Here is a 21,057-nt window from a genome sequence, read left to right on the forward strand (position 1 = left end):
TATCATTGCGGCTGATGGCAGTGGCATGTTAGATGGCCATGGGTGAGCGCGGTTGATTCAAAACACACAGCCAACTTACCGACAGATATAAGAGGGAAACTGCCGAAGTTATATTGGCGGTAACATACCCCCCCCTCAAAAACGAACAGTTTTTCATAGTGGTGGAAACAATCTCCAGCGGGTCGGTGACAATACACAGTGAGAGCGTTGCACAAATGACCAGAAAGGTGGCGCAGACAGGAACAGTGGTGTAGCTAGGAGCAGCGGTGTAGACAGAAACAGCAGTGTAGACAGGAACGGCGGTGTAGACAGTAACGGCGGTGTAGACAGTAGCAGCGGTGTAGACAATAACAATCCTCACGGATGTGAGCGAGGCGGTCTTCATGCGGTGTGTGCGGTAACTTGTAGAAGGTTTCAAATGATGCGGTGAACTTTGCGTATGTCTCGAACAATGTTCCCAGATGCGCATTTGATAGTGACTACACGTACTAGTCCATCTTTACCAGGGTGTAGCGCAATAATCCTGCCTAATGGCCAGCTGAGAGGAGAGGTGTTGACAGATTTGATTATGACCAAATCGTTAAGTTGCAAGTTTCTTTCAGCGGTTTTCCATTTTGTGCGATTGATCAAGGTGCATAGGTACTCCTTGGACCAGCGATTCCAGAAATATTGGGTCATTTGGTTTGTAAGTCTCCAGCGGCGTGCGACCAATAGTTCCTTCGTCTCTATGGGTTGCGGTGGTGCGGTAAGAGGTCTGCCAATTAGGAAGTGCCCGGGAGTGAGCACGGAGGCAGCTTCAGCAGGTTCAGAGGACAATTCTGTAAGTGGTCGACTATTTAGAATACTTTCAATTCTAACGAAAATGGTGTCATACTCTTCGTATGTAAGAGCTGTGTCCCCAATACAGCAGTGTAGCAGTGTTTTGGCGGATTTGACGGCGGCTTCCCATATGCCTCCTTGATGCGGAGCATAAGGGGGAATGAACTTCCAGTTTATGCCGTAGTTAGACAGAAAGCACTTCACTTCAGAGGGCATCGTCTTCAAGAGTTTTTCTAACTCATACATTTTTCTTGCGGCGGATGTGAAAGTCTTAGCATTGTCTGAAAACAGAGTGTGCGGCGCACCTCTGCGGGCAATAAATCGGTGTAGAGCGGCGATGAAGTTGTTGACAGACATCGAGGACAGGAACTCTAGATGAGTAGCTTTGGTGGTCAAACATACAAATATGCACAGATAACCTTTTGTTGTTTGTGTGCGTTTCAATAAAGATGTTTTGCATGAGAAAGGACCAGCAAAGTCCAAGCCAGTTAAATTGAATGGTCTATTGGCGGTGACTCGTTCAGCAGGTAGCGGGGCCATACGTTGCTGTAGGTTGGTGCGGCAAAAGCGGTTACAAATGACACATTGATGTATTATGCGGCAAACTTGATTGCGGGCAGAGATTATCCAATACTGTTGGCAAACAGCTGCTTGTGTGGTGCGGGGACCAGCATGACAATTTTGAAGATGTATGTGTCGAATGATGAGTGAGGATACATGCTCATTTTTCGGCAGCAATAATGGATTTCTAGCTTCACTAGAAATCAGAGCGTGCTCAAGACGACCAGATAAGCGTATCAAATCGTAATCATCAATGTACGGTTGCAACGTTAGCAGATGCTTAGGACATTTTCCAGCTTTCAACTCTGTTATTTCCTTCTGAAGTTTATCCCGTTGCACAACATGAACAATGAGTTTTCTAGCTATTTCAGCTTCACAGGCGGTGGTGTCAATTGAGGCAGGCGTTTCACAGGTTTCAATCTGTTTGACTATTTTGCAGTGATATTCATAACGGGCTGGTTTGATGCGGTTGACAAATCTTAGTATGTAGACAAAAATACGACATAGCTTTCCAAATTTGGATACACGTTCTATAGCGGTATACAAACGATTCTCAATTGGTTCTTCAACAGTAGCGAGAATGTACAGTGGGTTAGTTTTCATCTCAGGTACAATGTTGGAAACAAGATGATTGGACACGGGAAAGTCAGTGGCGAGACAACGAAACGCATTGGTAGTGTGGCGACATGACTTTTGGCGGCTATGAGACGGCAGTTAACATATCTATTTTCAGTCTCTTCATGAATATATATGCAAGCAGCAAACCCCTTTTCGGAGGCATCGGCGAATCCAAGCAGCCGGGTAGTAGAGCGGTTACAGGCGAGTAAACGTGGGATTACAACATTGTCCAAACGGGAAATTTCAGCGGTAATCAGCTCCCAATGAGCTCGAAGTGAGGCTGGAACCTCAGTGTCCCAAGCTAATTGCTGAGACCACAGCGTGCGCATGAATAGCTTGAACAGCATTATGAGAGGAGTGAGCCACCCAAGGGGGTCGTAGACTCGAGCGATGAATGATAGAACGGTTCTTTTAGTGATTTGCCCATTAAAAGGAGAAATGAAATAGCGAAAGTTGTCTGCGAGCGGGCTGTAGACAATTCCAAGAACTTTTGCAGTAGCGTTGTCATCAAACATACAATCTTGATTTTCCAAAAATTCTGCAGGCAAGTTAGCAATCAATTCAGGAGTATTAGAGTTCCATTTCCGAAGTTCAAAGGAGCCAAGCGACAATAACTCAATCAGTTCAGAAATAAGCGTTTGTGCTTCAGAAAAATTGTTACTTCCTCCCAGCAGGTCATCAACATAAGTTTGACTTGTTAAAACTTTACTTGCCAGAGGGAATGCTTCTCCTTCATCCTTGACAAGTTGTTGCAATGTGCATTGCGCTAAATAAGCACTGGAAGTAAGCCCATAGGTTACGGTTTTAAGTTCAAATTCTTTTGCAGGTTCATGATAATTAGGTTTCCAAAAAACATGTTGGTGACGGCAGTCTTCAGGCCTTAACAAAATCTGGCGATACATCTGCTTGCAATCAGAAAGGACAATGTACTTGTAAGTGCGGAATTTGGTCAATACTTGAATAATATTGGACTGCAGTTTTGGCCCTGGTAACAAATTCTCATTTAGTGAATGCCCATTGGTATCCTTGCTGGAAGCATTAAACACCACCCTGATTTTCTGAGTGGGGTCCTTATTTTTAAAAACTGCATGGTGTGGAATCACATAGTCAGAAGCGGATTTGGCAAGTTCCAAATGGCCAAGCTCATGATATTCTGTCATGAAGTTGTCGTATTTCTTCTTTAGTTCCGAAGAATTTTCCAAGCGTTTTAATAATCCAAGGTGACTTCGGTAAGCTTGCTTGCGGTTTGAAACAAGAACAGGCACGCTAGGCTTGAAGGGGAGTGCGACTACATATCTGCCTTCATCATTGCGGTAGGTAGTGGACTCATAGAGCTGTTCACAGAGTTCATCTTCAGGTGATAAGAGTTTCGCATTTATTTGGACATCTTCAGTCTCCCAAAACTTGTTCATGACCTCAGCAAGCGGTTCTTCGCGGGCAAACATGGTGCAGATAAGTTGCATCTGATGAAGCGGAGCAGGCGAGTCCTCAATATTTAGCTTTCCACTCAGAACATAGCCAAATATAGTGGCGAAGGCAGCGGGATTTCCTGGTATAATAGCATTGGCGGAAGAAACAAATACATTAGGATAAATGTCAGCTCCAATCAAGAGGTCTATCCTATTGGGTTGGTCAAAACCAGGGTCAGCGAGATCCAAATGTGAAAGTGAGGTTTTGAGCTCACTGCTGATTGGAAAAGCGGGTAGGTCACCAGCTATTTGCTCTAAGACAAGGGCTTCAGTTTGGAGAAAGGTGTTAAACTGCGGTCGAGATAGCAGTGTCAAATGAGTGGTACCTTTTACAGCGGTCGCTTGTTCAGAGATACCATTAATCTGAATGCGTGTGGGCATGATGGTGATACCAAGTTGCTGGGCAGCTCGGGTAGTGATAATCGATCTCATGGAGCCACAATCCAATACAGCACGTAGTAATTGTGATCGGTTGTATTGATCAACAACGGCAACGATAGCGGTGCCCAGTAAAGCAGAAGCGTGTACAGCTTTCACTTGTGCACAGCCACTGAAGGTGTCCGGCATGCCGGTGGATGAACTGCGGGTTGGGGTTGAGATATTGGTCACAGGCGCTGTGCGAAAAGGTGACGAAGAAGACCGTGAGGGACTGGCCGTGTTTTGCGGGATTCTCGAATTGGTACAACATGAATTACTTACATATTGTGATGAGTGTATGTCATCGGTAAACCGCTGTGTTGACATTGGTTCAAATCCTGGTGGCGGGGAGCGACAGCTAGCACCTCCAGAGGTGGAAGCTGGTTGGTAACTAGATATGGTAGGCCTATTATGAGAGCCAGAAGGGTAGCGATCTGGTCGGCGTTCAGCAATTAAAAAGGATTGTGAACTCTCATTATTTTTGCATAGCAGGGTATGGTGATGGATTGATTTACATGCACGACAAGAGGACAGTGAATTGCATTTGGCTTTGAGGTGGGACCCGAGGCATCCGAAGCATCTGCGGTTTTGCTTGACAATATCCATTTGTTTGTTGATAGGTTCCTTCCTAAAGCGCTCACATTTGTACAATGGATGAGGAATGTTGCATAGTACACACAGATTGCTGCTACTTTTGTTTTCAGTAAATTGCGGTTTTACTACTTGTGAATGATCTTCAGTCTTCACTTTTGCGGTTGGTATAGTGGTGTAACTAGCACTAGATAACTGTTCACTCACCTCATTGATGGCGGTTACCTCCAGCGATTTTTCTTGGTTGGAAATGAATTTCATCAGGTGGTCAAAAGCAGGTAAGTCGTCAGGGCCCAAAGAATTCTCAAATTTGGCTCTTACAGCGTTAGGCAATTTCTGAAGGCAAATCATTGTTATTAAGAAATCAGCATGGTTCAATTTCAAATTAAATAGTGATTGCTTAGCTGAGCCTAATTCAATGGCAAAATGTCTAAGTACTTCAACAAGACTGCCCTTCGGCTGAAAGTTTGTGATTTTGCTGTATAAGGCATAAGCTCGATAGCATTTGTTGTCATATCGGTTATGCAAACTTTCGAAGGCAAGCTTGTATGCATTTTCAGTGTCAGCAAAGTTTTGAACTAAGCACAAGGCGTCTCCACGTAAATAGGATACAAGTAGATAGTATTTTTCATCATTTGAAAAGTCTTTGCAATTATGTACAGCCGCTTCAAATACGTTTTTAAAGGAAGCCCATTGCTCCATGTCTCCAGAGAATACTGGGATGGACAATTGCGGCTTGATAAAATTTGACGCTTTAGATTCAGTAGGAGTGCAGGTATTTACTTCTTCTTTTAATTTAATTTGATCAAAAGTGTCTTGAAATTCCTTTTGAACGTTATCGAATTTCGGTCAAAGTAGCTAAAGGCATTTCATCAAGTTGCAGGTTGTTAAAATCATCAGCTAATTTTTCAAATTTTTTGTTTAAGTCCAAATAATAATCGCATAATTTTATCGGTATTTCAAATTCATATTTGCTGGCTAAAGCACAAAGCGACAGCTGAGTGCGTTTTAGCTTGTTGAGCAAGAGTACCTCGGCCATTTCAGCGAAATAACATTCAAAAACAGTTCAAAAAATAATTTTGTAAACAAAATTTTGAGGCTAGGTCGATGTTTCAGTAAAATCGACAGTTGATAGTCGATATCTCGATGATTGATGACGGTTAATGATCGATATTTCGATAGTCGATGCTTGCACGCTACTGATTCGATTCATCTAACCTCAACCTTGAGAAATTCGAAGAATGCGAAAATAATTGAAGATTCATCCATAGGTCGATCGTAATAATTTCATGCGGCTCGGTTGGACCAGAATCGTGTTAGAGCCAATGTAATGGGCTTCAAATCACGTTACTTAGTAGCTCAAAATAAAGTCGTTACCTTTAAGAAGCTTCTCGTACAAGGATGGCGGGTTTGCAGTGGACTGTAACAGCGGTTTTCTCGTTCGGGTAGGCGGTAGCACGTTATTGTAATAGGAAATCACTTGCACTGGCTGAGGGGAAAACATGGGCCCATGTCGCATCGAAGAGGTCGTACATTTATAAGTTCTTTCAAAGGGAGGAAAAATTGGTAGCGTTAGTGCACGTTTTAGAACAAGACATCTTGTCAAAGCGGGAACGGGAGAAAAAAAAGTGGGGAGTGAAACAAGCCGAGAGAGAGAGCAGTGCCATCTACAATGGGCTTGGCGATATCATTGCGGCTGATGGCAGTGGCATGTTAGATGGCCATGGGTGAGCGCGGTTGATTCAAAACACACAGCCAACTCACCGACAGATATAAGAGGGAAACTGCCGAAGTTATATTGGCGGTAACAAACTCAAACACAACAGCTTTAAATGGACTTCGAAGTGATCTGAGCAAAGTGCAATTGGATATAGGAAACCTAAAAGCGGAATGTGAGGGTCTGAAAGTGAAAAACAAAAAACTTAACGAGGATTTGTGGCTAGCTAGACAGGAGATCAGTGATGTGCAGCAATACACGCGTAAAAACAATATAGAAATAGTGGGTATTCCGTTTACTCAGAATGAAGATATCTATCTAATTATCGAGAACATTGCTAAAGCTTTGAAATTATCCTTTTTTCGGTCAGATATTTCTATAGCTCATCGCATACCTTCAACAAAAAAAGGGAAAATTCCTTCTATAATAGTGTCATTCATTTCAAGAGGTACCCAAAATTCAGGGATGTCGGCCGGGAAAAAAAGAGATCAGCGTCTAACCACAAAGGACGTAAGCGACTCATTACCAGCTGGGGACGTGTACATAAATGATCATCTCACTCCGAAAAACAAATTCCTACTCTCTTATGGAAAGAATCTTGTGAGGGAGAAGAAGATCAACGGGGCTGGTTCAAGAACGCGAAGATGTGGGTGAAGGTGCGAGCTGACGACCCGCCAATCCGAGTGTTCACTCCACAAGATATCGACGCTGCCTGTGATAACAACCAGACTAACACATAAAAGCAGGTGACCAGAAATACAGGAATGGACAATCCAAGGACCCGTATGTTTCATTTTGTTTTTTCCTACTGTATAAATTCTGACTATTAATATGCTAAATGATATTAATGTCCAAATGATTTATGAACTCTATATACATAATTTTAGTTAGTACATAAACATGGTCAGGAACCAATAACATTGTTATTTTTCTTTTTTCATTCTTGTAATTTTAAATTTTCTCCCAATATTTGATATTAATAATTAAATTTCATACTGGAGAGAATTTGAGCATGGAGTGATAATAATTCAGAGGTGAACCACTCATAGAAACGTACTTATATTAGTGCAGACAAAAGCCAAGTAATGTGATCTATAACTCAATAAATAAAATGCTCTTGTATGATTTATCCTGAAGTGATTAAAATTATATGAAAAAATGAGTACCTAAATAAAAACCCAAGTACAATTAAAGTTTTAATTTTTAAAATAATATGAGGTAGGTACACATATTATTTATATAACATAACAAAATATTAATACAATCATCCAATCAAATTTCATTTCAATTAAATATAACATACGAAATAGGTCTATATGAGTATATATACTTCTTATTTTTCGAAAATGGAAGTTCAATTGTTTAATATTAGCCTATTACATATTTATTCTTTGCTATGATTTTTCTCTTCACTCTGAACTTTATTGCTCAATCATATAGACTGATAGACTCAAATAGTAGTTTTTTCCTATGCTTAGATGCTTAGATACTATCTAGATCTTGCTCTTTTTCTCTCTCTTTTGGTATGCCTTATTATTGATATGATAAGGCAGTTGAGCGGGCGGAGCATTCGCTGAATAACGATATATGGATAGACATGAATCAGAATTGGAAAACTATAATCTAATCTCTTGTAAAGAGTTCGATACATTTCATTCTTTTAATCTCTTTTTTAATCCAAATGAAGAAAGCTTGAAATTAATACATTTGAATATTAGAAGCTACAATGAGAACATTGATAATCTACTGGTAGGACTTGGATCATTAAATTGTGAAATAGATATCATCGTCCTTACCGAAACTGCTCAATGCAGATGATAACAAACAGTTAGAAGGCTATACAACTTATCAAACGATAGATAAACGAAATAGGAACGATGGAGTTATTGTTTTTGTCAAGAATTCTTTATCATCAGTAGGACGTTGCATGAATATCGGTGGAGTCAATACTTTAGAAATTAATTTTTGTTATGACAAAACAGATTACTCGATCCTTGCCGTTTATCGGAATCACGATACACATATTGCCGATTTCATTGATCATCTTAATACTCACTACAAAAGCATTGAGAGGAAAGGTAAAGCAAATATATTGGTAGGAGATATGAACATAAACATACTGAACAACGACTTACAAACTGATTCATATCTGAATATGCTCTATGAAAGTGGCTTTATCAACTGTATCGATAAACCGACTAGACAAATTAGAAATAGCAGCACCCTGATTGACCATATTTTTCTAAACAATGTCAACTGTAATGCAATTAAATCAGCTATCGTCAAAGTGGCAATTACAGATCATTACATTGTATCCATTCAAATTACTGCCAATTCCAAAGACAATAGAAAATTTGATCTTCCCAAGTTTTATATTCACAATGAAACCTTATTATCCACTTTCAATGAGGAAACATGGAGCTCTGTTACAATGGAGGAAGACGTCAATATTGCGACAAATAATTTTTATTCCATTATAAAATGTAACATAGACAAATCTAAAAGACAGGTTACTCAAGATAATTCTCGTCTTAAAACAATAAAACCTTGGATAACGAAAGGACTAGTAAGATCGATTAGGGAATGAGACAGATTATTCAAATTAACAAAAAAACAACCTTTTAATAGAGATTTAATCAATAACTTTGAAAACTACAGAAATAGACTGAATCACTTACTAAAAACCACTAAAAATCAATACTATAGAAATAAAATAAATGAAAGTGGGAATGATCCAAAAAAGTTTTGGAGCATTATAAATGAGATATCTGGTAGAGGTAACAATAATAAAGAAGGATTTCCATTGGAGCACTTTGAGACAGTAGATAATGGATCCGTTTACACACTGGAAAAGACCAAGTTAGTAGCTAATGAATTCAATTGTTTCTTTTCACATGTGGGAGAGAATTTGGCAAGGGTGGTGAACTCAACTAATCCACCAGTTTTGGATGATGAGAACTATCGCCTTGAAACTAATTTCTGTATGTCACCGATAAGTGAAGATGATATCATCATATTCACTTCAAAACTTAGAGGTATGTCTGCTCCCGGATATGATAACATTCCAACCAGATTTGTACAAAGAAATATAAATATTTTTCTAACTCCTCTTAAACATATTTATAACTTGAGTATTAAACAAGGTATCTTCCCAGACAGTTTTAAAATAGCCAGAGTTTTTCCTCTTTTCAAAAATGGTGACAAATCTATAAAAAACAACTATAGACCTATCTCTCTCTTGAGTATTTTCTCGAAAATTTTGGAAAAGATTATTAAATTCCAGTTAGCTAATTACATTGAAACAAATGACATTTTAATGGACAGATAATTTGGGTTCAGGAATAACAGAAACATATCGGATGCATTGTATAATTTAACCAAAGAAGTTAACAGCTCACTTAATGACAACCTAAATAACTGTATAATCTTTCTTGACTTAGCTGAAGCATTCGATACAGTAGATAGATCTAAACTAATGAAAAAGCTTGAGGTCATAGGTGTCCGTAATGAGTCATTCAGCTGGTTCAACAGCTACCTAACGGATAGGAAACAGGCTGTCCAAATAATGGGAGTTGAGAGCAGCTTAAATTCTATTGATTACGGTGTGGTGCAAGGAAGCACATTGGGACCATTATTATTCCTAATCTATATCAATAACCTGGCTAAACTACCTCTCACTGGCAGCCTTTTCTTATTCGCTGATGACACAGCGCTACATGTTACCGGTAGAAATAGAGACGAAATGTCTCAAAAGGCATCCACTGACCTACACCTGTTGAAAGCGTGGTTTGACCGAAAATATATTAACACTCAATATAGGAAAGTCCAAATTCATTGAAGTTTCTCTGTGAAAAAGTCAGGATCCTCCCATTGACTCAATAACTTTACATTCTTGTTTAAACCCTAACAATATTCATTGCCGCTGCGAGTCCATTGAGCGAGTCAGTTCATATAAATATTTGGGCATTATAGTTGATGATAAATTAAAATGGTCAGACCACATAAACCACTTGAAAAACAAAATCCGGAGATCTATTTACATATTCCTAAACCTACGCCAATTCTTAACAATAGATGATTTGAGAAAAGTTTATTTTGCTTACGTGATTATTACGTTGCTTACGTTTATTTAGTTATCTGTGATAACTGCCGGAATTTTAGCCTATGGAGGGGCGTACAAATCCATACTCAATCCTCTACTCATTACACAGAAACGAATTATTAAAACAGCTCTGAATAAACCCATTCGAACGCCATCAAATGAAATATATGATGAGTTCAATGTTCTAGATATTCGACAATTGTATGTCAAGTGTTTACTTCTTTACATTCGCTTAAACAGTAACAATATGTTCAAAAAAATAACTCATAATCGCACAACACGCTCAGCATACTCATTAGGCATTGAAATTCCAAGACTTATAAAAACTCATTCAACAACAAACACCCATTACATTGCACATATTTTATACAGAAACATGCCAACCATCCTCCGTAATGTTCATAACTGTACACCCTATATGTACAAAAAATACATTAAAATATTGTTGAGGGAGATAGGAAGGGAAAATATAGAGCTCATGATCCATTCCAGCTATCAATAATAATATTATATTAAACTCGTGATCCAGCTGTATGTTCCTAGTTATATTGATATCAACATTTTTCAATAATTTTCAATGTGTTGTTCCAATGTTTTGACTGAATATGTATATGAACTGATTTCTACTTCAACTATTTATCATATTATTCTCTTTGAATATCATATTTCATCTAGAATGATTGGGGCAACTTTTTCAGGCTATTCTTCATTTGGTAATATTTTTTAAATTTATCTAAACATAAATTTATACTACTCTAGTTTATTTACTGCATGTATGTACCAATTTGTTATTCAATTGAATTATTTGTTTTTTTTTAAGAAATTATTCATCTACTTATATATTTTTTCTCTAAAAATAGAGTAGCTTAACTACTCTAGTACAATACCGCAGGTAACTTACCAGATATTACAATATTTTATTCATCTATAAAAACTATCCTTACCTTATGCTACAAATTATTATACTTTTCTTATAAAAACCAGACTCCTTTCCACACACAGGCTACAGCCTTCATGGAGGAGAAGCATGATATTTCTTTTTTTTTCTTCACAATTTGTGTATGACTGTATTTTAACTTTGTCAATATTGTCTAATATCTACCCTAGTTGTTAGTGTCTAAGATTAGTTAAGTAATAAAATCATTACAAATTTGTGAAGTGTACACCATTGTTTGTAATTTTTCATGCAATAAAAATAATTTGATAATTTGATAATTTGATACTCGGCGCATGAATACATTGTAATTTTAGAATAAGCCAATCAAAATGCAGTAGCCGACCAACAGTAAAAGCAAGTCACTTCAAAAATATATACTTTATTTATTATATAAATGATAAGAATTTGTAAGTTCTACAATACTCAGTTCAGTAAAAGATGTAAATTGAATAATTAAAAAATATAATCTTTGATCTTTATGCAATAACCTAGCAGATTGGCACGGACTATTTCAAATTATGTAATTGCGTAGTAGTTGAATATTTAAATAATATGCAAATTTGAAATACGGAAGTATGATTGTGGAAAGAATAAGGGTAGATCAAAGCCCACTTGCTTGTCAGAGGTCACCGGGAACAGCCACCAATTTATAGAGCACAAAATCCCTTTTTTTTTTTAGTAATTGTACATTTTAAAAGTTTGAGTTTGAATTCAATAATTAATGTTATAAGACTCAGTGTGGTCGTATTAAGGCATGAGTCGCATAGAATACATTAATATTCCATTGGAGAAGATGACATCAGCCCACCAGAAAAGCCTAGGACGTCGAAAGAATCCAGATTGCCATCATTTTGTGAAATTCGACACATGAGTTCTATAGTTGAAAAAAAAAATATCAGCCCACCAGAAAAGCCTAGGACGTCGAAAGAATCCAGATTGCCATCATTTTGTGAAATTCGACACATGAGTTCTATAGTTGAAAAAAAATATCTAGGGCGCCCTCAGTGCTTCGAATAAATCATGATTCAATAAAGCTAGCTCGACAAAAAGTTATTTGAATATTGAAATTAATATCAAACTTGTGCAAGTCTTTAAACGTAAAGGGAATTTTATTAAGAATGATATATCAGATCTACATGTTCAAGTATGCACAGATAAAATATTTATTAAAATTTTTATATTATAATTATGCTCACTTGACCATTCTTTTTCATCAGTAAATTATAAAGATGTTAATGAAGCTCTTGTTCATAGGTTAAATTGATTTATCTGATTTCTACCAGGGGCCGAACCTTTAGCCCAGAGAGTAACATATTAATATATTTTGAGATTTAAAATTTATAATTAGTTATTTATATTAATTGGGAAAGAAGATATATAAGATTTTATTCGACAAGCAACAGCAAGTCGATCACTGAGCTGCATAATTTAAATGCATATGATTGCTGTTTCAAGAAGCATATGGTAATATTCCGTGCTAAAAGCAAAGTCAATACTAGTGAGCTATCTGTGATATTTTCAATATATATATATATATATATATATATATATAATATATATGTAATATATATATATATTTGTTCTTTATTTTTTATACTTGTTGCTCTATATTTTTATTTATCTGTTGATATTTTATGTAATATATTTGTGTCATTATTTTGAATTGTGTACCCTTTATTTATTATCCTATCTCCATGCATGACCAATCTCGTTATAATCTATTTTGTTACCAGTATTGAAATATTATTAAGATTACCATCCAACTATATTCTTCACTGAATAAGTTGGATAAGGCAGCGATATACAGCATTGATTATCAAATCTTTGGAAATAATACATTCCCGAGATTTATATAAATCATCCAGTACCAACACATCTGATTTGAAGAATCTAAAGGTCATAGTATTAAGTTGCAGCAACATAAATTAATAGAATTTATAAGGTATTCTGATTGAATATCGCCTTTGATCCCGCTCGGTATCATTTTTCATTGCTGACCACTTTGGTGAATGGTGGCGAGTGGCATTGGTGGCGATATCACATCGTCTAGTACGATAGTCAGAGCCCTTATATCTGTCTACTGCATCTGTATTTATGGAATTCAACAAATCAGTCACAGGAACTGTGAACTGTTAAAGCGGCCGACGTCCGTAACCAGCAAAAGCAGAGAACTGTGTGAGCTCCTGAGAGAGCTGGTAAGAAATTGGTATTATTATTATTCCAGGAACCACAAAAAGTGTTATATATCTTCCAAATCTTGCTCTACCGACTGCAGCCAAGCAGGGCTTTAGTGAAAAAGATAACGTGACAATCTGTAGGCTATTACATCAAAGAATTTGTATTTTTTGTCTGTGTAGGAAATAGAATGAAATTCAAATATATCCTCATTTTCAATAGTCCTATAGCATTCCTGATCAATTGGATTCTCAAAGTTGTATTCCATACCCCTGATGTTTATTAATTCAAATAATTCTGATGAAAAAAAAAACAATAGTAGTAATAAGTGAAAGTGGTTGATCTGAAAATAGAAGAGAATATATGAAGAAAAATGAATGAAAGAGAAAAAATTAAATAATTTCAGCAGAATGAAAGGAAAAAGGAGGTAATATATATACATAATATATATGATTTATAATCAAATAAAAAGAAAAATAATTAAGACGAAAAAAAAACATATATAGTCGAATCTCTGTATAACGAAGTCGATTATCCTGAGAAAAAATTCGCTGCCGAGAGGTATTCGTTATTGAGAGATTCTGTCAAAAAAACTGCCACGATCCTATAGATTTTATAATATTGTATCACGGCGGTAAATAAATGAATATGGTACATAAAACATAGCATCGCGAACGTAGGTAGGGTACCTATTAGGCCAATATTAATATTGAAATTTGAAAATTCATGCTGTTGAAAAAAACATGTTTTTTGAATATTTGTAGAACGTAATAAGTAAGTAAACTCACCAATTTATTTCCAGAAGGCTTGATCTGTACTATTAGTATAGTTTATTCAAAGTACTTACTATGTAGCAATATTTTTCAACTTTCTACACTACTATTAGATGGAACGCAAAATACCGTAAGCATAAGCACAATTGATGATATTTTGTATGCAGGAATTTTAGTAACTTTAAGCCTGTGAGTTTGAAGGTAAATCTTCGACAAAAATAAATTATAACTTCATCATCCACTATTATTCTGATTTCCTTTGCTTCATTTTAATTTTTAATGGTCCTGTGTTTGAGTTTCCTTGCTGTTGCAAGAAATATGCAATATTTTTCTCATTTTCACAGTCTCGCCAGTTTTTCGATATAAACAGTAATGCAAGATCAATTTAGGGCAACTCAGCTTATAGAGCATGAAATTTTCTCTCATTTAAGACCAATCGCAAGTTTCTATCATGCATTGTACTCATTTTAGAGACTCTTTAATAACAGTAAAATCGCAAGAAAAATGAGAAAATAAAGATCATCATTCAATTGGCTGTAACTTTTGAACGGTATTGAAAACAGAAGTTACTTCATGGGAGTGAAAAGAGGAGAAAAGTCATCACAACCTCGACCACTTTTTGGATTTTGCATCTGAAGTGTTCCACAAGATACGCAACGTTGCATATGCCAGACTGTGAGAATGGGGAAAATATCACAAATTTCTCGCACATTCAAAGTTGCGTATCTTGTGGAACACTTCAGATATGAAATCCAAAAAGTAGTCCTGCGCGACCACTCAATTCATTGGAAATTTATTATCTTTAATATTTTATAGAGAATGCTTTTTCTCGAAAAATTCAAGGTTCTCGAGATTAAATGGAAAACTTAAAAAAATCCAAAATTTTGGGGTGAAGTCGCCTTCTGGTGTGTCAGCAAATTTCAGATTAGAATTCAGCGCCCCAAAATATATATAGGACCATCGAAAAAAATTATTTCGGGGCTGTTTCCTGAAAAACGACCATTTGACTGGACTATAAGTTGTTATCCTATCATAATAGCGAGCAATTTATGTACATCTGTTTATATTTTTCTATTTCTATTTCTGGTTATCTGGCTATCTGGTTACTTATGTTCAACGGATCTCGAAAACGGCTCTAACGATTTTCACGAAATTCGGAATATAGTAGGTTTATGATATCAAAATTCGATTGCACTAGGTCTCATCCCTGAGAAAACTCCCTGAAGCACATGAAAAGGATAATTCATCCTTGGAAAAACAGATGATGATTTCGTCTGTGAATAAATCACAGACGAAATATATTTTTCGTAGTGAATAAATCAAAATTCGGGTAAGTAACAGTTTTGGGCTGTGCCTGTTAGTACTTTCCCAATCATTTTAAAGAAATGATTATCAATGAAAAAAATCTGTTTATCAATGAATAAATAACGAGCAAAGCTCGGTGCCCCGATATTTGGTATTAATAGATAGAATTTACAAAATGTACTTGTTCAGATGATATCTTTATTCCAAAAACCAAACCATTTTAAGATACATTTTGTTCGACTTGTGTTATTTACTCCTGTAATGTTAAAAAGTAAATACTACCAACAACACAACATCAGTGACAACCTATTCCAATTCATGATAAATATCGGGGCACCGAGCTCCGCTCTAGAGTACCTACAAAAGCATATAAATATTATTACGAAAGAAGAAATTATAATAAATATTCATAGTTCATACAGAAAGGTTCTATCTAATCACAGTGGATTGAGATTAAGGAGATTATTCGCAGAGGAATGCAAAAATTTCTCTCACAAAAGCATGTTAAATTTTAACCCTGATTCATGTCACATGAACCAAATCACAGAAGACCATCTCAGAAAGATAGCTTATCTGATTGGTTCTACTGGATTTAATCAGGATTAAAATTTAACCGGCTTTTGTACAACTGTCACTAAGTACCTGATTGAATTATGTACAAAAGTTCAACAGCTGAGTCATAATTTTGTCTCAGTCCCACACACATGCACTCGCTCACTCACTTCCATCATCAACAGACGCCGAAATTATCAGCTGTTTCTCCAAGGATGAATAAATTCTTTTAATGTCCTTCAGCGAGTTTCCCCAGGGATGAGACCTGGTGTAATCGAATTTTCATATTATAAACCTACTATGTTCTGAATTTCGTGAGAATCGTTGGAGCCGTTTTCGAAATCCGGTGAAATACAAACATATAAACATCTAAAAATTAAAACATCAAAACATCTAAACAGAAATTGCTCGTTTAATAGTATAGGATTTAGAATACCTAAACTTGCCGACATTATATATTGTATGAATAAAATCGTTCCAAATTTGTATGAATGTTTACCAAGATTGCTATGCAATATTCTTTTGCAATAAAGAATTATCAATGATATTATTATTCAACTTTTTATAAGTAACCTTAACATTTAAAAAACAAAGCCTCCCTTACTTATACTTTAATATCCTATTTAAATATGTGTCATGTAGTTTCTCCTGATGTAATGAAGTTCTTTCTAGTCCTCCCAAACAAGAACGGGTGCACTGCTAGTCTCAAAAATAATATCAAAAAAATACTTTATTTCTATTTTAAAGAGATAAGAAACGATGGTATATATTTTTACAATATTATGAAAACAGAAAGAATTCCTCACAAGACCAAAGGTAAATAATGTCCTTTGGAAGATTAGAATGTAGAGGTGCGTACAGATATACGCGCCGCGAACATGAGCAATTCACTTTCAATCAGCTGATTCTGTATTTTTACAGAAACGGTAAAATACAGATATAAAAAGCTTGGCATCAGCTGATTAAAAGTGAATTGCTCATGTTCGCGGCGCGTATATCTGTAAGCACCTTAAGATGTGAATTTTATTGTCATACACTGACCAATGTTAAAACCAAAGAGTTGGGAGTTGGGGTACTTGGGGGGGGGGGTCAGTACACATGGATTGGGGGGGCATTACACTTGAATTGGGGGGGGGGCATGCGCCATTGGCCTTGGGGGGGCTGGGCACCCCTGTTGCGAATGAATATGATTATAAGAGAAAGTAATATGATTGTAATTCTCTTCTCCATCCTTAGCAAATCATATATGGACAATATTGTAAAAATATTGGGTGATGTTATCGGAGGTTCAAACGTATTCCATAACAAAACCTTTTCTAGCTGAAACTCTGAAGGAACATAGGGTGATATTATCGGAGGTTCAAATGTATTCCATAACATAACCTTTTCTAGCTGAAGGAACATGGTGCTTTTCTCACAAGAGGGCTTATTGTCTGTCTAGTCTACAATCTGGAAGTTTTCGAAGGAAAGTGTCGAATATTCATAACAATAAGAATATCTACAACAATAGCTGACCCTCACAGTATGGTTTCTTCGAATTATGGGAGTACAGATGGGACTATTGTTTCCCTAGCCAGTTTGCAAACATTTTCTTCAAGTGTTCCATTGAGAGGGAAGTATTTATTTTTGTAAGAAGAGGCAACATCAAAGTCGCAGTGATATCAATACATTGAATACTAGAAAAGTCTTTTATAATGAGCCGGTGGAGGTGTTTTATAAACCAATTTACCTCACACCGGATATCAAATCTGTTGATATCAATCAAAACATTCATAATCAATAGAATATCATTCAAAAGGACATTAAAAATACTGATGATGATGTAATCTAAGTCGAAATTATGTTCCATCATGTTAGTCTATAATATTTATAGTATCTATTCGCATATTACATATTGGTTGGTATTTACAATAGCTAAACAGCTCAATGTGAAGCATTGAAGCTATTGAAAGGGACAAATCATAAGATTGAAATTATTGTTATGATAACACGGGTGAACGCACCCTCCCCCCACTGAATTAAGAAACTCCCCCCCACTGAATTAAGAAACTCCCCCCCCAAGGTAATATGCATCCCCTGGGCACCCTTGAAAATAATAATCATCCGTTGTAAAAGAATGGTGTGAATTTAAATACAGTCGCTTCACATTGATTTGAAAGGTTAGTGTGAGGAATTAAAAAATAAGTTGGTTGAGACCCTCAACTTGACCCTTAATTTGAAAAGAATATAAAACTAATAGCTAATATGATCAATACTCTAATTAATCAATCTCCAAATTAAAATGTTATATTGTTTAAAATTTACCAGATGATATCAAGTAGAAAAATCTGGTGTGGCGCACTCACACAACTTTCTTGCCGTTATGAAAATTTATCACCTGACGCTAGTGTACACGCGTATCTCAAGTCTACTATTCAAAGATCTGCCAGCTGGTGACAGGACAATAACGCTGGGGACACACGAAGTCTGTTATCTCTTCATAGTGAATGATTTAATAGAATCAACAGTTGCCAACCGTTTGCATTATTGAATAAACACATTTTCTCGAATTTTGAGCTTATTTCCAATTTTAGGTGAAAATGTCACTGAACAATAATTGTAGAGATTTTTATGCTCAATCTTTTCCACTTGGAATTTCTTGTTCAAATTGTATCTGAAGCCTGATAATTGGGAATCTAAAATCACACTTTGCATTGATGGGGCTGAGCTCCTGAAATTTCTACAGATATGAGACTTTGTGACGTGGTATTGTAGCACCATGGAATACTTTTGAAATAAAACAAATGAGCTTTAATAAAATTGTAAAATGGGAAGAATAGATAGCCTAGTCAAGGTACCGCTCAAGTAAAATCGAATGTTATTTATGATAAAGAGTAATCATGTTATCTATTAAGCGATAAGAGAACCATGCAAAATTGTAATTGAACAATAATGAGAATTCTTTGGCAGTAAATAAAATTATAAAGCAGCTTGCTTATTATTGGCAGATTTAAAAAAAATAAAAGATTGCATGTACATTTGAGGTTAGAATTCTTTGTTTTGATTTAATACATCAATCAACAGTTTTTTGAATCGATACCTAACAAACCAGCTGATTGCTCAATCAACTATTACGAATTGAGTTATAATTTTTTACTCATAAAATATATATTATATACTAGGGAAGGTTCATGCAAATAGATAAGGACAACTATTATTGTTACTCGAGTATTTATTGAAATCTAAAAAAAATTGAAAACCAAGAGTACACAAAGCTCACATAAAAAATTAAATGTATATTGTATTATAGCATCATATATAGAGATTTATTTATTAGAATACTCTCAGACTATTACTTAACTTATTTATTTGGAAAATTTTATTTATCTTTGTATAACTAAGTTAGGAAAACCCTGAATCTTAAGTAACCAATTACATCACGTCTTACTAAGATTGGAAAGCCAATCAGAGGAAAGCTTATAAATCATTTAAGGAAGAGATGAAATTTTTCTGAAAATCATTCTCTCCGGCTTGTGATCTTGACCTGTGAGGAGCACATGGAGATTAGGGTTCTTTCTTCCTATTAATTTTTAAAAGCATCAAGCCAATCCCTTCTTAAATGTCAAGTATATGTAATTAATGTTCGATTATTTGTGAACTCAGTGTTGCTAAAGACTTCTTAATTGTAATTTATTCCCGTAAAAATATATTTAATACTGATAGAAATTTGTAAGAAATCGGGACCATACATGAGCCCAGCGGAGACGAAAGGACCTGCCTAATTAATTATTGAAGATAATTAATTATTCTACGAGAACTTCAAGAACATTGTTATAGTGAGTCTGCAAAATTTGTCTTGAATGAGCTCATTTAATAATAAGGCCTTTATCAGTGAATTGGGGTATTGATCAAAGCGCTATATAAATTTATTCAAGTTTAAGAAATTTGCAACGTGTTGAATACTATCATATAGTCTATAAGAACTTTTTTATGAATTTATTTGGTTTATATAGGAAGCTTATTTCCATGCACGGCACGAACTCATAAACCCTGAGATTTTTAAATTGTTATTTTTATTCATTATTATTATTTGTTCATTGATCAAAGTATGTTCTAGTTAATCTATATACTAAAAAGGTTTCAATTTGTCTATCTTTGAATAGAATCCGAGGGGTCAACGTTCAAGCCAGCCACTGGCCTACCGCTCAGCGGTGCTGCGCATCCTCTCTCCCCTCCCTCTCGGTCACTGAGGGAGGCTCGAGAAAGGCTAGCAGGAGGCAGTCGAGTTCGGAGAGCCAAGTCGAGCGGTCGAGAGAGGTGAGAAGGAAGCAGCGAGCAGCTAGCAACGTCACAGTACGTCTTGTACTAAGTGAACTCCGATTTCTTCAGCGACCGGGAGTTGTGTTGAGGCTAAAGTCGATTAGCCTCCAACACGGTGAACTCCACTGCTCTACACTCGTTTGGGCGAGTGTTGAACGACATTTAACCTGTTTAGACGACGGGTTACCAGTTTCGACCAACGGCGACACGTCAGGTTTGGTCGAAACCTGACTCCCCATTGGTAGACCACCAGTGGGACATCGAGGCGCAAGAGGACATCTGGGAAGGTGTGGAAAAGCCTTTCCCGCAACTCCGCGGACGATCCGGACCCCAGGAGGACAGCTGGTGCCCGGCAAGTAGGACTTAGGAAAGTCCAGAGTGAGGGCCGCCGCAGCGCACTAATCCAGTGCGGGATCGAGAAAGGACATCTGGGAAGGTGTGGAAAAGCCTTTCCCGCAACTCCGCGGACGATCCGGACCCCAGGAGGACAGCTGGTGCCCGGCAAGTAGGACTTAGGAAAGTCCAGAGTGCTGGCCGCCGCGGCGCACTAATCCAGTGCGGGATCGAGAAAGGACATCTAGGAAGGTGTGGAAAAGCCTTTCCCGCAACTCCGCGGCCGATCTGGACCCCAGGAGGACAGCTGGTGCCCGGCAAGTAGGACTTAGGAAAGTCTAGAGTGCTGGCCGCCGCAGCGCACTAATCCAGTGCGGGATCGAGAAAGG

At 36.7% G+C, this 21,057-nt stretch overlaps 2 protein-coding genes across 2 annotated transcripts; both read right to left on the reverse strand.

Annotated features, from left to right (window-relative positions):
* Positions 1 to 414: 414 nt before the first annotated feature.
* Positions 415 to 1,983, reverse strand: LOC111050968. The gene has a single exon (XM_022337360.2). It carries the CDS (start codon positions 1,981 to 1,983, stop codon positions 415 to 417), a length of 1,569 nt encoding a protein of 522 aa, XP_022193052.2.
* LOC111050959 lies at positions 1,980 to 4,034 on the reverse strand. The gene has a single exon (XM_022337349.2). It carries the CDS (start codon positions 4,032 to 4,034, stop codon positions 1,980 to 1,982), a length of 2,055 nt encoding a protein of 684 aa, XP_022193041.2.
* Between the last annotated feature and the right edge of the window lie 17,023 nt (positions 4,035 to 21,057).

Source organism: Nilaparvata lugens, chromosome 5 (assembly GCF_014356525.2).
Source record: "Nilaparvata lugens isolate BPH chromosome 5, ASM1435652v1, whole genome shotgun sequence".
Lineage (NCBI taxonomy): Eukaryota > Metazoa > Arthropoda > Insecta > Hemiptera > Delphacidae > Nilaparvata > Nilaparvata lugens.

Bases quoted from the DNA above. Each gene is read 5' to 3' on its own strand.
- LOC111050959 (XM_022337349.2), bottom strand. From the start codon at position 4,034: ATGCCGGACACCTTCAGTGGCTGTGCACAAGTGAAAGCTGTACACGCT.
- LOC111050968 (XM_022337360.2), bottom strand. From the start codon at position 1,983: ATGAAAACTAACCCACTGTACATTCTCGCTACTGTTGAAGAACCAATT.